The sequence below is a fragment of the Bison bison genome, unplaced genomic scaffold, assembly GCF_000754665.1.
Source record: "Bison bison bison isolate TAMUID 2011002044 unplaced genomic scaffold, Bison_UMD1.0 scf7180017864327, whole genome shotgun sequence".
Taxonomy (NCBI): Eukaryota; Metazoa; Chordata; class Mammalia; order Artiodactyla; family Bovidae; genus Bison; species Bison bison.
The window spans coordinates 4,196,714-4,213,540 of record NW_011494899.1 but is presented as its reverse complement, the minus strand read 5'-3'; the positions used below and the strand labels follow the sequence as shown (position 1 = coordinate 4,213,540).

At 41.2% G+C, this 16,827-nt stretch overlaps 1 protein-coding gene across 1 annotated transcript in view; it reads left to right on the top strand.

Annotated features, from left to right (window-relative positions):
* The window catches only part of LOC104998297 (chromosome unknown open reading frame, human C12orf75), a 72,614-nt gene that overhangs the window by 27,884 nt on the left and 27,903 nt on the right, over positions 1 to 16,827 (top strand). Inside the window, exon 3 of the mRNA XM_010853389.1 lies at positions 15,832 to 15,856. Within this exon, the coding sequence (XP_010851691.1) occupies positions 15,832 to 15,856 (25 nt within the window). The remainder of the gene's footprint in view (positions 1 to 15,831; positions 15,857 to 16,827) is intronic.

Here is a 16,827-nt window from a genome sequence, read left to right as displayed (position 1 = left end):
AGGTGAGCGCGGCGGGCTGCTGGGGGCGCGGGGACCGCGACTCGGGGGCGGTGGGGAGTTCTGCAGGGCTGACCGCCTCTGCGGGAGAGGTCAGGAGAGAGGCGGCGAGAAGGAAGGGCGCGGGGACCCGGGGCAGGGAGGGCGTGCAGCCCCCTCTCCCCGTCCCCGATTTCGGGACAGGAGCCGATCGTCCGGTTTAGGACAGACTGAAAACGGGGCATTTCCCCTCCCTGTGCGGGGGCGGTCACGCCTGGATGAGGAGAACCTGCAGGGCGATCCTGCGGAGGGAGCGCGGGGAGCCCTGGTGGCGGGGCTCCCCTGCAGCGGGTAGTCCCGGCACTCTCCTAGGAGAGAGGTTTCCTAGTCGTGGCCAGCGTCTGCTCCCTCTTTTCTCGCACTCGCTTCCGCAGGCCTCGGGCTCCAGCCCTTCGCAACCCAGAGTCTGCACCTGGAAAAGTGCAGCAGAACGATTCAGGACTTTCTTTAGGGGGAGGGAAGGTGCTAGTGGGTTGAGAACTGCAAACAGGGCGCTAAAAATTCATCTGAGTCTGTCTTGATGTTTAAGACCGGCTGGGCTGTTAAGATTCCTCTGAGAAGCTGCAGTATCGAGGATGCTTTAGAATATGTGTGACAGAGCTTTAATATTAGCAGTGATCTGTTCTTATGTTTTTCATTAAAAAAAAAATTGAAACCTCTTTTTACACTTCTTCATTGTGTTGATTGGCCGGGGAAGTCGTCTAGATTCCCCCTAGTCAGCCAGGCGTTGTATCAAGTGACTTATTCCAAAACTCAACCGTTCTCTTTGACTCAGCTAGTGTCTACTTATTTAAGAGTCTGGGTCTGTTTTGAGTAATACAGTATCTGCTGACCTATTTTGGTGTCTTTTGGATACAGAACTCATATCTCCTCCAATTGAGATCAATCAGACGCCACATCCCATCCCAACCAGCAAATGGGAAGGGCGCTCTGATGCTGCAGTGTTTCCAAGGCGGGAGTGAATGCCCGCTCAATGACTTTGTGACCTTGGGCCTGTCACTTCCCTTGATCCAGACCTCCTGGAAGATGTAGTTTAAAATTCAAGCCTTTCCAGTTTATTTATTTTAAAGTTTATTTTGATGTTCACTTATGGGATCAGATGTGGGAATCTGCTCATTTAATTGGCGAAGTTTGTTATTCCTCTCTGGCTGTCAGTGACCAGATATACGGAATATTTTAGGAGAAGGCACTAAAATATGTGGAATTCTAGTCCCAAAGCTGTGAATGAAGCCAGGTAATGATTCATTGAAAAGTTTCTTTCTGACAGGTCATCTTTACCATCTCGAATTAAATTCCCAATCTTGTGACAGGCAGAGAGCTCCTGGGGAACAAACCCTTTTAATTCTTGTAACAGAGTCAAAGGTAGTTAGCTTAATTAGTGCCTTAGCATAAGGACAGGAGTCTCACTTGAGAGTGGCCAGACAGCTCTGTGTGGAAACCTGGAACCATGTCAAGACCATATTCTGCACCAGGAATTACGATTTACTCTAACAACTGAGGTTGAACTGCGTAGGTCCACTTATACATGGATTTTTTTTCAATAGTAAACGCTGTAGTACTACATGCTCTTCAGTCATTTAAATCCAGGGGTGTGGGACTGCGGATATGGAGGGCTGACCATGAATTATACTCAGATTTTCCACTCTGTGGAGGGTTGGTGCCCCTAATCCCCGTGTTATTCAAGGATCGAATGTATATCTCTCAACCTAACACGCACTGTGTCCCTGTGCCTTCCATTGCATGTGTACCTTACTTTTAAAAAGGTTAAAAACCATTACCTTTAGTTTGGTACGTTTTCCATGTTGTCATAAAAAGAAAGAAAGAAAAGAAAAGGAAGGATTTGTAACCCATTTGCTTTAAAGTAGAGCTAGCTTACTTCAGGGTGTGTCGTCTCCCTGTCTGGGAATCGAACCCTAGTCTCCTGCGTGACAGGCAGGGATACTTACCAGTATTCTAATGAGGAGGGTTTCCCTGGTAGCTCAGTAGGTAAAGATTCTGCTTGCAAAATCTAGGAGATCTAGGTTTGACCCCTGGGTGGAGAAGATCCTCTGGAGAAGGAAATGACAACCCACTCCAGTATTCTTGCCTGGAAAATCCCATGGACAGAGGAGCCTGGCAGGCTACAGTCCATGGGGTCGCAAGAGTCGGATGCGATTTAGTGACTAAACCACCACCACCGGCTTACTTCATTTATATTTTTGTTTGTTAATGAACTGCCTGTCAGGTTTGGAGATAGAGGGAGGTTTTCCATTGCTAAACCAGGACTATGATAAGTGAGCTCTGCAATGGTGAGGTAAGAAATAGAGACAACATGATTCTCTTTACAAATATTTGGTTGACCTTTATTCCCCCAATGAGCACATTCCTTTTTATGTAAAGGGAGATACAGTTATATTGAAAAAAACCACTCTGAGCGCATGTCTTCTGGATGAGTAGCCTCACTTTTGTTCATGAAGGACAGCTCCTGTAAGAGCATGCTGTTCTCTCCTCAAGCTCGCTCTTTGCTAAAAATTACTGTGTGTTCAGAGAAGAGGAAAATAGCGAGGGCAGACTATAAAACACGAAGGAGAAGAAAACATGAGTTGGGAGTTATTGCATCACCTCTTTGATGACTCTGCCCTTGTTTCTGAGAAGTCATCCCCCAAACATTTCTCTGCTGGTGAGTCCGGGTGCCTAGCCTCGGGCTTTGGTCATTGTTATTTCGAAATTTTCTGTCAGTTGATGTAACACCTTAGGTTCAGAAAGGAAATGCATCAAGAGGAAAGATGGAAGGGTAAGAGAACTAAACCGCAGTGCAAAGGTTTCTTTCAATTGTGAACTTTGGCATCAGCATTAAATACGCTATTGCCCAAGCTGCAAATGCATGTCACTGAACCCAAGTAAAATGAAATGCATTAAATTGGTGTTGTCTCCACCCTCCAGTAATTACAGTGCAAAACGTCTGAAATGTCCCAGGAGTCTTACACTTCAATAGTCATTTTTAAGCTTTTCAGCCAAAAAAAAAAAAAAGAGAGAAAGATGGTGGGCAGGTGCTGAACTTGAATGTGGAGAGTGAGGCTCAAGCTTGACATTGGCACTGTGCTGGTTGCCACTGTGGGCATTTCACTTTACTTTTTTGAGCAACAGAATAGCACTCTACTGTAATTACTATATAGAAGTGGAGTAATACCACGTTGAAGGTGAAATGGTGTTCCCTGAATATTTTTCTATAAGAACACAGCAAATCTGCTTTCAGAGGATACATTAGCACTTTATAATAAGGACCCCCAACCTGAAATCGCCATTGTAAGCCCTGTCTTACTCCCTAAGTAATTCAGGTAAAACCAGATAATTGTTTCTTTTCCCTGGGCTATCTGGACAATAGCTTTTCTTGGCTTTTGTCTGGTGAAATTGGTTTATATGACAAACTGATATTTAGTAGTGTGCTTCAGTAAATTTGATTCTGTATGTCCAATACATGGAGAAACTAAAATGCAGTTCAGTGATCAAACAGCCAGAAGGAATCCGCTCATACAGACCCTAGATAATTTAGGTCAGATTTCCTTTGCAGTGGATTTCTAAGTGGAAGCTAGTACATGGTCCACCTCTGTGTGCAAAGCTTCGTACTCTGTTAGGGAATTTTAGGGCAATGGTAGGGGCAGCCAGCAAGGGATCACTGTAGAATGAAATCAAGCTTTCCCCCTCTTGAGAAATTGGTTGTTGAAATAGGAAGATTCACCATTTGAGAACACCTGCAAAGCAAAGTGTAGTCAAATATACAATGAGCATCCAAATGCCCAAGAGATGTGGAATAAATCATAGTTTATTCAGAGAAGTCTTCAGGGAGGAGTCAAAGTATCCATGCTATCAGGGTAGAAGGGGACACGAGAACCACTTTGATTATATGAGCGCAGTCCCCATTCTGATGTTTTAGGACCATCACTGTCTCAATGTAGGAATTTGATTTTTTCCAACCTAGAACTATACAGGACTTCTTTTTTCCATTCAGTGACAATTCAGTACGTTTTCCCTGCATAGTGTAGAGTCTAGACTCTAAACTTTAGAGGAACGTCTGGGTTTAAGAGCCCGTCTTTTAAAAATTGGAGTATTATTGATTTATAGCGTTGTGTTAATTTCTGCTATATAGCAAAGAGGTTGTTATATATAGTTTTATATCTATAATATAATCTTCTCTTGGTTTATCTTAGGGTATTGAATATAGTTCCCTGTGCTGTGTAGTCAAATCGTGTTCTTTTTCCATCCCATGTATAGTAGTTTGCATCTGCTAACCCCAGACTCGCAGTCCATCTCTCCCTCATCTCTCCCTCTTAGCAACCACAAGTCTGTTCTCTGTGTCTGTGAGTCTGTTTCTGTTTCGTAGACACGTTCATTTGTGTAATACTTTAGATTCCACAGTGATATCGTGTAATATCTATCTTACTTTGATAGATAAAAAGAGTCCATTTTGAAAGGGTTTCATTTGCTACAGGCAGGGAGCTGTTGCTTTCTCTGTGTTTTTCTTTGCTCTCCGTCTCCACCACTGTCTCGATCAGCAACCAGATTCTCTATTCCCTTGTTTTTCCTTGAATATATTCCTTAATTAGGCGGAGACATGAACACCCCTGCATTTGAGCTGATGAACCATAGCAGGTCAGTCATTTCCTGTGTCGAGTCATACATGTAGATTGTTGCCTGAGTCTGTAATGTAAACCAGGAAATCCTATTTTATGTGAACCAGAAAAATCCCTTCAAAGTTTGGATGGTTCCAAATGTGTACAAGAGCCTGGTTCAGTGTAGACTATTTTGCAGGCTGTGAAAAATATTTGCAGCAGCAGAGTCATTTCAGAAGTATTCTGCTCCTGGTACTTGATTGAATTGTTGAGTTGCTTTTTCTACCAGAGATGTGTAAGTGGCAGCTATCTGACCATAACTTAGTTTATTACTAGACTCTTTCTATAGTGGTTCTTCTATTTTATTCTATTTTATCATTGTACCCAGGGAGTTACTATAGTACTTTTGGGTCCAGTTACTTAGGTTAGTTATCACCTTATCCTCTATTAGATACATAATTACATTCTCTTCTGTTGCTGTAGCTATGTAGTCCAGCCTTCATCGACATCTGTAGATGGTTTCAGTCAGTTCAGTTCAGTCACTCAGTCATGTCCGACTCTTTGTGACCCCATGAACTGCAGCACGCCAGGCTTCCCTGTCCATCACCAACCCCTGGAGTTTCAAACTTATGTCCATAGAGTCAGTGATACCATCCAACCATCTCATCCTCTGTCGTCCTTTTCTCCTCCTGCCTTCAATCTTTCCCAGCATCAGGATCTTTTCCAGTGAATCAGTTCTTTACATCAGGTGGCCAAAGTATTGTAGCTTCAGCTTCAGCATCAGTCCTTCCAATGAATATTCAGGACTGATTTCCTTTAGGAGTGACTGGTTTGATCTCCTTGTAGTCCTAGGGACTCTCAAGAGTCTTCTCCAACACCACAGTTCAAAAGCATCAGTTCTGTGCTATAAAAGCAGCTTTCTTTATAGTCCAACTCTCACATCCACACATGACTACTGGAATGGTTTGGTAGTTCTGAAATTCAGCCACTGTGCTCAGCGTTAGTCCAGGCTGTGTAGTGGTAATAATATAAAATTTTGCTGATATCATCAAAGAAGTCATTAATATCTTATGTGCTTCTTCCCCCTAGCTCACTTAGGCACCCCCCTCCCCAGCCAATCTGTCTTTCTCTTCTTTAAATATGCTCCACTCATTCTTGTTCTCTGTCTATTTGAAATACTCTTTCCTGGAGAGCTGATATTTTGTTTATTTGTTGTCATTTTTGTTCCCCTTCCCCAAAGGTAAGCTTCATGAGAGTCTTGTCACAGCTGGACGCTCAGCCTCAAGACCAATATTCAGTCTTTCAGTGGAATTTTTGGGGTCTTAAAAATTTTTTTCTTGAATGGATAAATATATTGGGGAAACAAAAAAGATATAAAATTAAGTCCTAACTTGTTGTAGGCACTCTCTGACTGATATAGCACTAGAGGAATGAAATAAAACCTTAAGCAACCAGGGAAGCCTGCTTGGAAGAGGTGGGACTTGATTTGACTTTGCAGAATAGGTAGGATTTGGATAAGCAGAGAATGGAAGGGAGGGCACTTTTAGAGCAGTATGAAAACACAGGGACAGAAACGGGCTCAGTGCATTTCAGGGCAGTGAGAAGTCTGTCCTGACTGGGTCAGTAGTTCACATTGGTTGCAGAGTGTTGGAAGTAAGAACCGTCAGGATGGGAGTTGGGGAGGACAGAGAGGCAAGAAGGCCTCAGAACTGAGAGGAGGCTCTGGAGCCCAAAGACCCCAGTTCAGATCCTGCTTTCATCATTTATCAGCTGCATAACCTGGACAACTTGCTGAAACTGTCTATATCTTAGTTTCCTCAGCTGTAGAATGGAAGAGTAGTTATAGAACCTACTCAAGATTAAATGAGTTTAATATATATAAAGTGCTTAGAGCAGTGCCTTATTGTCTAAGTACTTAATGTGCTATTATTAATACAGGGAAAGACTGTCATAGACTGGTATAGAAGGAAGGAGCCAGCAGTAGAGTGATGTAATTTAAGGCTGTCGTCAGGAGTCCATGAAGTGAGAGGGTTGTTGGTGAACGATGGAGGCATTGACATCAAGGACCCCTGCAAGCCAGTTGGGCTGAGGACCGGCTACATGTGAGGGAGGTAGGAAGTGGAAGTGAAGCTGCTCAGTTGTGACCCTTTGGACTGAAGGCTATCAGGCTTCTCCGTCCATGGGATTTTCCAGGCAAGAGTGCTGGAGTGGAGTGCCATTGCCTTCCCCAGGGGATCTTCCCAACTCAGGGATGAAACCCAGGTCTCCCGCATTGCGGGCAGATGCTTTACCATCTGAGCCACCAGGGAAGCCCGAGGGAGGTAGCGGGAGGGAAAAATGAAAATGTACCCAAACTGTTAAAGCCTAGGAGACAGGTGGCGCTAGTGGGAAAGAATCTGCCCACAATGCGGGAGACCTGGGTTCGATTCCTGAGTTGGGAAGATCCCCTGTAAGAGGGCATGGCAACCCACTCCAGTATTTTTGCCTGGAGAATCCCATGGACATAGGAGCCTAGTAGGCTCCAGTCCATGGGGTTGCAGAGTTGGACACAACTGAAGCGACTTAGCACAGCAGCAGGAGACTGGAAGGAGCTGCTACTCCCTCTAAAGGGAAGGTTGGAGGATGCAGGTGACCCATTATCCTCTTGGATGGACTGCATTTGACGTGATGTGAATGACAAGATGTGTGAAAACACCTCTGTGCAGACAATTATCTCTGGCACGAAAGGATTAGAAGGTTCACTTGTTCTAGCCCCACAGGATCGATGTTGCAACCATGTGACTGGTTCATGAAGGTGACCCAAGAGAGTTATTCAACTCTGCCATGAGCCACTTACAGCTCAATAGAGACATAGCTTAAATTACAGCAGCTAAATGTCAATGCGTTGCCCTATGTCTGTACTTATACAGCTGTGTTTATTAATTTTTATCTACTGAAAGCATAGTATTCGGCAAGGGCAACCTGTAAGCAAAGAGGTTTTCTCTTAAGAACATCCACATTCATTAACATGATTTTATTTGCAACAACATGGGTTGGACCTAGAGGATATTAAGCTAAGTGAAATAAGTCAGACAGAAAAAGACAAATACTGTGTGTTTTCACTTATATGTGGAATCTAAAAAATGACACAAATAAATCACTATAATGAAACAAAAACAGATTCACAGGTACAGAGAGCAAACTAGTGGTTGCCAGGTAGTGAGGAGGGCTTATGGGTGAAATAGGTGAAGGTATTAAGAGGTGTGTGTGTGCCAAGTCGCTTCAGTCATGTCCAGCTCTTTGCGACCCTATAGACTATAGCCTGCCAGGCTCTTCTGTCCCTGGAATTCTCCAGGCAAGAATACTGGAATGGGTTGCCATGTTCTCCTCCAGGGGGTCTTCCTGACCCAAGGATCGAACTGGTGTCTCCTACGGCTTTTGCATTGCAGGCAGATTCTTTATCGCTGAGCCACAGGGAAAGCTCCATTATTAAGAGGTATAAGCTACCAATTATACAATAAGTAAGTCTTATGGATGTAAGTCAGCACAAGGAAAATAGTCAATAATGTTTTAATAACTTTGGTGCATAATCTATAAAAATCTTGAATCTTATGTTGTACCTGAAATTAACGTAACATTGTAAGTCAACTATACTTTAAAAAATTTACCTTTTTAGAATACACTGATCTGAAATTTTTTCTCCACTATTGAAGAAATGACTTACGATTCTGTGTCTCTTATTGGCTTATTGAAAAATAGACATTGCTGTAGATGAACTAAAGAGCTGTTGTTGTACTTCTTTTGGCCAATTGAGCTGATGACATAGTTTTAGAACTATTATGGGTCAGAGGAGACATAGCAAGCTGTCAAAATTAGAGGGAGCTTTGTTTTTTTTTCTACAGTTATGTTTATACAATTCTCAGAGAGACGTTTTTCTTTCATAAAACAAATAAAGAGTAAAACGTTCCTGCATATTTTTATTATTTCCCATAAGAGCCATAATCATTTATATTTCTGATTAAAAGAAGAGTGATTTGTGCATCTTCAGTGCCTTTTAGAAATTCTTCATGTGCATAATTCTATTTTCTGGTGTATGTGTTTAAGTTATCACTACTCAGTCTGAACAAAGAGATACGATTTACTATGTAATTTAGCGATTCATTTGTTTGTGAACAGTTCCAGTATGTTACTTCAGCGCTATGAGGTGCATAGAGAACAGGGATGAAAAAGGCATTAATAGTGTTTTTTCAAATGTACATATGTATGTGACCTTTCTTTTAAAAGAGGTAAATATTTTCTTTTTGTTAAAATTTGGCATGGGTAAGGAAATTCATAAAAATAAATATATAACTCTGAACCATATTGAAAATGTACTGGGCAGTACAGGGCAATCTTTTAAAGTTATAAGACTTATTAGATTGCCAATAAACATCTGTCTATAGGAACCAAGATGTTACAAATATCTGCTTAATATCACTGAACTGATGTATATTGCAGCTGGCTTTATCATGCACTAGGAGTAAAATTTTGTCTGTGTTTGCAGAATATGTGACATGTCATATTAAATTTAATTTTTCCTCAATATTAATTTTGCTATGTATTTTTTTTCAAAAGGGAATTTTTGCTTTTGGAGAGGTAGAGGAGCACAGGAATGAGAAGTGCGTTGGGTTGAATGGTGACCTCTAAAAAAGATACGTTCTCATCCTAATTTGGAATGTGTGAATATTGTCTTGTTTGGAAAAAAGAGTCTTTGCCAGTATAATTAAGGATTTTGAGATGAGGACACCATCTTAGGTTATCTGGATAGGCTTTAAATCCTAGATGATGAAGTGTCTTTGGAAGAGCTAGACAAGGAGAAGACAGATATGGAGAGGAGGTGATGTGAGGACGGGGTAGAACAGAGAAAGCACTATCTGGCCACCAGCCACAGAGTGCCAAGGAAGACCCACTGTCCCGTGATGCTAAGAGGCCTGGACCGTGTTCTTCCCGCAACCTCTGCAGGGTGTCGGGACCTCCTGACATCTTGATGATGTACTTCTGGCCTCCAGAACTCCGAGAGCACGTATCTCTGTTGTCTTAAGGCATTTAGCTTGTGGTGATTTGTTACAGCATTCATGCGGAACTAACACAGAAGACATTTTTGTAATTGTTCCTGGAATGGGATATAATCAGAAAATCAGAAAATGAAGAGTTTACAAACAATACCTGCAGTGTGAATAATCATTTGCTGAAGCAGATACAGCACCGTTCAGTCTTGGTGTGATTCATACAGCATTTCAAAGCTGTTCAGAGCCTCAGTTATTTATGGGGGTGCCCAATTTCTATAAAATGTGAAGGTTATCTGAGAGGTTTTTCCTTCCCAGATGCCATCTGCCTCTCCAGTTCTCTGACACCATCCAGTTCAATTCTGATGCTCATATGTGGAGTTAGTGTCTATCACCGTAGGTTTGAGGGCTGAGTCGCCTGAGATGGTCTCACTTCAGACATCAGTATCAAGTATTGGGTCCCCAGCTTACTTGCACTGCTGTCTGACTTGACAGCAAATTTGGGGGTTCTCACATCCCCTCTCCTCAGACCTGACAGTTTGCTAGTATGACTCAGGAAGGTACTTTGCTTACTGGATTAAACGTACTAGTTTATATAAAGGACACAAATGAACAGCCAGATGGAGAGGTACAGAGGTCATGTTAAGAGTCTCAGGCATAGGGGTCTCTGTCCCTATAGAATTGGGGTAACCCCCCTCCTGGCACATGGATGTTCAACTCAGAAACTTTCTGAACCCTGTCCTTTTAGTGGTTTTTATGGAGGTTTCATTACATAGGCCTGATTGATCAAATCATTGGCCATTGGCGATTAACTTGATCTCCAGCCCCTCTCTTTTTCCAAGAGGACAGGGAGTGGGGTTGAAAGTTCCAAGCTTCTAATCAAGCCTTGGGTTTTCTGGGAGCTCCCATCCTGAAGCTACCTGGGGTCCTGCCAAGAGTCACCTCATTGGAAGAAACAGGCTCCTATCACCCTTATCTCTCAGGAAGTTCCAAGGATTTTAGAAGCTCTGTGCCAGGAAGAGGGAATGAAGACCAAATATCTTTCTATGATTCGTCAATATCAGATTAATTTTTTTTAATGCTTGAATAAATTGCATTTGCTGTGCATTTTTAAGTGACTGAGACTCTTGACTTTGGGACTCATGAATACAATTTTAAAATCTTTTGACGAAAGTAAAAGGTATAGACTTTGGTGGCAGTCTGGTGGTTGAGTGCACGCTTGCACCGCAGGGGGTGTGGGGGTGTCAATCCTTGGCTGGGGAATCCTGCATGCCTCACAGTGCAGGCGCTTCCCACCAAAAAAATATATATGTATACACAATCATGGTGAAATGAGGCAATATTGTGAACAACAATCTTCTAAGTGTTAAAGAAACAGTTGTATTCAGAAGGAAGTGTTTGTCACTGGAACTGAATGTGATACTTTTCTGAGAGCAGACTTTCCCCTCCCACTTCCATTTTTTAGGAAGATATTTAAAATTATAATGATCAATAATACAATTTTGGAAAATAGTCATTAAATCTTTTGACTCACAAAAATTCTAATTTAGGTCTGTAGATTTTGTGGTGCTTCTATCCCACAAGAAACATGGTTATCTGCCTTCCCTTGTGTTAAGGTACCATAGCTATGTTTAAACAGTAGAGAGGCATTTTGGCAGGAAATGAAGTGGTACTAACAGGGAAAAATGTTTTACCCCAGGGGTCTTGAAAGAAGTAGCTATACCACTATAAATATTTGTTTAATAAATGATGAATCTCATGAATCATAAACACAACTTAAAGCAAATGGGATTTTGCCGCTATTTGAATTGTTCTAGTCAAAGTATCTTTTGCATAAAATATCTAGAGAAGAGCTCTCCATCTGGTTAACTGTAATCAATGTCTAGATGAAATATGATTAAAATGTTGCACTGAGGGTAACCAGAATTTTTCTTCTCTTTCTAGTAATTTTATGATTTTATACTTCTGCAAAACAAAGACATTTCATATTTTATATACCTAGAAATCCTGATATTTTTGCTGGGAGTTTCAACAATTACAGATTTTGTTTTTCTTTTTCTCTGAGAAGTTGTATGTCAGGGAGTCATGTTCTACCTGCACTGGTTATAAGCTTATCATTAATCCCTTGCTCCTGTGAAGATGTATGCTTTCTTCCCTTTTAGAAAGATGCATGTACATTATAATCATATCTATAGGCTTGATGTCTATACATCAAGTCAGTGTTTCTGACTTCTTGGCCTCCGCACCACTGCAGTTGTTAAATAGATGGTGCCCTTTAAGAGAGGTACATTTGTGAACATAAGAAATGGCCTGCTGATTTCCTTCTGGAAGGTAACACCTGGCATCTGCTTGGGCCTGCTGGGAAGTTAGATGGTGAACCCAGCAGGAAAGAGGCCGTGGGGACGCCGGAGTCAAGGTGAAGTGGATGCAGGGTTTCTGGTGACTGATGAAAACAGGTGCTGAGGAGACAACATGTGACTGTTTTGAAATGAATTTCACTCACACACTTATTGTGGTTTGTCTTTTCCGGTGCCTTTGTCAGCCCAGGATTAGAAGCTGAAGCAGAGGGATCTAGGGACTGTCAAATAAAATACTGGAGCAGGAATTTTACCTGGCTCTTCTGCCTTCCAGTTCCATGCTGTTGTTTCCCTACCACCCTGCTGCTGTCCGTCAGATGCAGTGAGGTGGCTTCTGTCCTCTCTGCCCTCCCCTTCATCTCTAACGGCTCAGCGCTCGTGGCGCTCACATCATGACCGCCGTCTTCTTTCTGTATGACGTCCCAGAATCTGTTCTGATGCCTTCTGCTCTCTCCTCCCCTGAGCACTGCAACCCCCAATCGTTCCCCATCTTTTTCCATGAAAATGAAACTAAGAAAACGAGGATATTTATTTTCTTTTTAGACTTTCTCCCAGATTCTCATGCTTGTTTTGATTCTGAAATAAAATGTCCATTTTTATGGGTTTTTGGTGGCACTAAATCTTTTGTTTATTTTTTCCTGTTGAACTCTCCACTGTTATTATGTTTAAGATTTTTTTAAATTTTAGGATTTTTTTTTTTTTTTGGTTTTATGATCTCAGATTCCAAAGCCATTTTTATTTATATAATCTTAGTGAGAGTTGTGAAACAGAAATATTACTCTCCCCTGAGTAAAGAGTCTTAAGTTTGTTACAAAGTTCAGGTTTGGTCAAAACCTTTAAAGAATTTATTTGAGACATAGTCTTTTTAAAATTCATTTTTAAATAATTGTATTTATTTTTTGGCTGTGCTGGGTCTTCATTGCTGCTTGGGCTTTTTCTCTAGTTGTGGTAAGCAGGGGCTTCTCTATAGTGTGGTGCACAGGCTTCTCATTGCAGGGGCTTCTCTTCTTGGGGAGCAAGGGCTCTGGGGCACCCGGGTTTTGGTAGTTGTGGCTCCAGGGCTCTGGAGCACAGCCTCAGTAGTTGTGGTGCACCGGCTCAGTTGCTCCATGGCATGTGGGATCTTCCCAGGTCAGGGATTGAACTCATGTCTACTGTACTGGCAAGCAGAGTCTTTACCACTGAGCCATCAGGGAAGCCTGACACATAGTCTTGATTATCTTTATTCTTTTCTTTGAATTTGCAGTATTATACGTCCTAGATTAATATCTCTTGGATAAAGTTCTACAATTTTGGCAATAACTCTTCCTGCAGACTTGTTTGTATTTTGTAGCATGTTTTCCTTTATTGTCATACCTCTGTGACTTGTACAGGAGTTAACTCCCACTTCATAGATAGGAAAATTGAGATACTAAGGAAAATGTGACTGCTAATAACAGTGATGCAGTGCAGGAGATCCAGGTTCAATCCCTGGTTTGGGAAGATCCTCTGGAGAAGGCAATGGCAACCCACTCTAGTACTCTTGCCTGAAAAATCCCATGGACGGAGGAGCCTGGTAGGCTGCAGTCCATGGGGTCACGAAGAGTTGGCCATGACTGAGCGACTTCACTTTCCCTTTTCCCTTTCATGCATTGGAGACGGAAATGGCAACCCAGTCCAGTGTTCTTGCCTGGAGAATCCCAGGGACGGGCGAGCCTGGTGGGCTGCCGTCTATGAGGTCGCACAGAGTCGGACACGACTGAAGTGACTTAGCAGCAGCAGCATGATAGTTCTATTTTTAATTTTTCTGAGGAACTTCTGTACTGTTTTCTGTAGTGGCTGCACTGATTTACATTCCCACCAAGAGCGTGCACTGGTATCCTCCTTTTTCCACATCACTTGCCAACACTTGTTATTTGTTGTCTTTTTTGAAAGTAAGCATTCTCACAGGTATGAGGTGATATCTTGTGGTTTTTGATTTGCATTTCTCTGATGATTAGACATGTTGAGCATGTTTTCATGTACCGATTGGCTATCTGTATGTCATCTTTGGAAAAATGTCTATTCAGATTATTTACCCATTTAAAAATCAAGCTGGTTTTTCTCTCTCTCTCTCAACCTCTCTTTCTCTCTTGCTATTGAGTTTTATGAGTTCTTTATATATTTATAATATTAACCTCTTGTATCAGATATGTAATTTAGAAGTGTTTTCTTCCGTTCAGTAGGTTGTCCTTTCATTTTGTTGATGGTTTCCTTTGCTGTGCAGGAATTTAAAAGATTTGATGCAGCCCCACTTGTTTATTTTTGCTTTTCTTGCCTTTGCTCTTGGAATCAGATCCAAACATTAATTTCTAAGATCAGTGTCAAGTAACTTACTGCCTATGTTTTCCTCTAGGAGTTTTATGGTATCAGGTCTTACATATAAGGCTTTAATTCATTTTGAGTTAATTTTTGTGTACGATGTAAGATAGTTGTTTAGTTTCATTTTTTTGCATACGACTGTCCAATTTTCCCAGGACAGTTTATTGAAAAGACTATGCTTTCCACGTTGCATCTTCTTGCCTCATTTGTTGTAAATTAATTGAGCATGTATGCATGGGTTTCCTTCTGGGTTCTCTATTCTGCTCCATTGATCTGTGTATCTGTTTTTTTGCCAATAACATACTGTTTTGATTACTATAGCTTTGTCATGTAGTTTGAAATCAAGAGCATGATGCCTCCAGATTTGTTCTTGAGAAGATGCTCTAGCAATTCAGGGTCTGCTGTGGTTCCATAGACATTTTAGTATTATTTGTTTTATTTTCTTGAAAAATGTCATTGGTATTTTGATAGAGATATATAGATTTTAAAGAACTTCATGGTAACTTTTGAGACAGATGTTTTTATTTTCCTCATTTGACATGAGGGAAGTGAACTTATAAGAGGTTAAATGATACTGAATTCCATGTAGCTTTTAAAGTTGGAACTAAGTTCTGTTTGTTTAGGTAAGGATATTAGGGGGCAGAAGTGCAGATGGAACTGTGTTGTGGGCGGAGAATCTGTGATAAGTGAGAGGACTGGGTTTTTGACATGTGGATGGGAAGCAAAAATGAGAGGGTTCAATAGCAAATAGGACAAGAGTTGGAAATGAATGTTACTCCTTTTGGAGCTGGGCTGGCATCTTCGAGACTTCCCAATTCATTTAGGATGTCGTCTCCATTTTGTCATGTGATGACTTTGCTTAACTTTTTGATTAGTGCATAGTGTAACATGATAGTTCCATGTAGGTACCAGCTTAGAAGTCATGTGGCTTAGAAAAGAAAATACTTCTCAAATTTGTTACTGTATCTGTAAAATTAGCAGATTAGGTTGGGGCATCTTATAAAATTCCTTTCAGAATCAGGACTTTATAATTTATAAAGATAAGATAAATGAAGTCGCTCAGTCGTGTCCAACTCTTTGCGACCCCATGGACTGTAGCCCGCCAGGCTCCTCTGTCCCTGGGATTCTCCAGGCAAGAACACTGGAGTGGGTTGCCATTTCCTTCTCCAGGGGATCTTCCCGACCCAGGGATTGAACCCAGTCTCCTGCATTGCAGGCAGACACTTTAACCTCTGAGCCACCAGGGAATAATCCGTTATAATTTATAGGAATTGTTAAAAATGGACAGAATAAATTCTAAACCTAAGATTTGGCTTTTTATGATTTTTCTGCTCTCCTTTTTCTTCTTTTGTGAGATGATCTTTCAAAAAATCATATTCTCAACTCATCTCTTGAAAAAGTTATTTTAGTTGGATACTGGGCTTAAGATTTTTGTACCAGTGTTATCAAGATAACAAGAAAATATCTTTTTTTTTTTTCTTTCAGGCCCTGCAGGAGCAGCTAAAGATGTGTAAGTACTTAATATTATGATTTTCTAAACTGTTTCTGAGGAAGACACTGTTTTCATGATTATGACCTTTAGATATGCAGGTTTGGCTGAAAAGACATGGAAGTACTTTCTGTACTGAACACAAATCAAGGCTTTCATTTGATTTGTAACTAAAGTGCTATTTGAATAAAGGGATTATTTGTGGCTTTTTATTTTAGCCTTTCAGTTGCCCTAGCACTTTAACCCAGAACTTTATGAAAAGGAAATGTTTAATTGTGTTTCCATCCTAGCTGTGTAGAGATTTCTTCTAATTGCAAGCCTGTGATTACAGCAGAATTAAGCACCTAGCTTCTATGACTATGCAACATCTTAGAGTTTAGCCCTTTGGGAGGGGTGCGAGCCAAGCATTTACTAAAGACACACTGAATTGCTTTGAAGTGATAAATAGACGTTTGAGTGAATGTATATGTCCATTTGAGGCAATCAGTATTGAGTTGAATTTTAGACCACAGGACCGTTTGAGGGTTTCCATCATGCATCTTCTTTGCTTCTTCCTACCTTGAATCTAGGTATAGACAGGACATTGCAGTAGTTCACTATTTAAGAGTGTTTGTGGCACTGGGAACTATATTCAATATTCTGTAATAAACCATAATAGAAAAGAATATGAAAAAGAATATATGTATATGACTGAATATATACATATAACTGAATCTCTTTGCTGTATTACATTAGAAACTAACACAACATTGTAAATCAACTATACTTCAGTTAAAAAAGAGATAAATAAAATGCAAATATTCTGAAAAAAAAAGTGTCATTTAGGGAGCTGGGTAGTGAGGGTGGTGTAGGGAAGGGAGAAGGTAGGGAGGAAGAGCCCCCAAGGACAAAAATAGAAAAAGGAGTGTTTGTAGTCACTCCATGGATTGTGGGACCAGCCTCTGTCCAAGCCACTGCAATCGGTTTGGAGGTCAAGACTGATGGTGCCACAC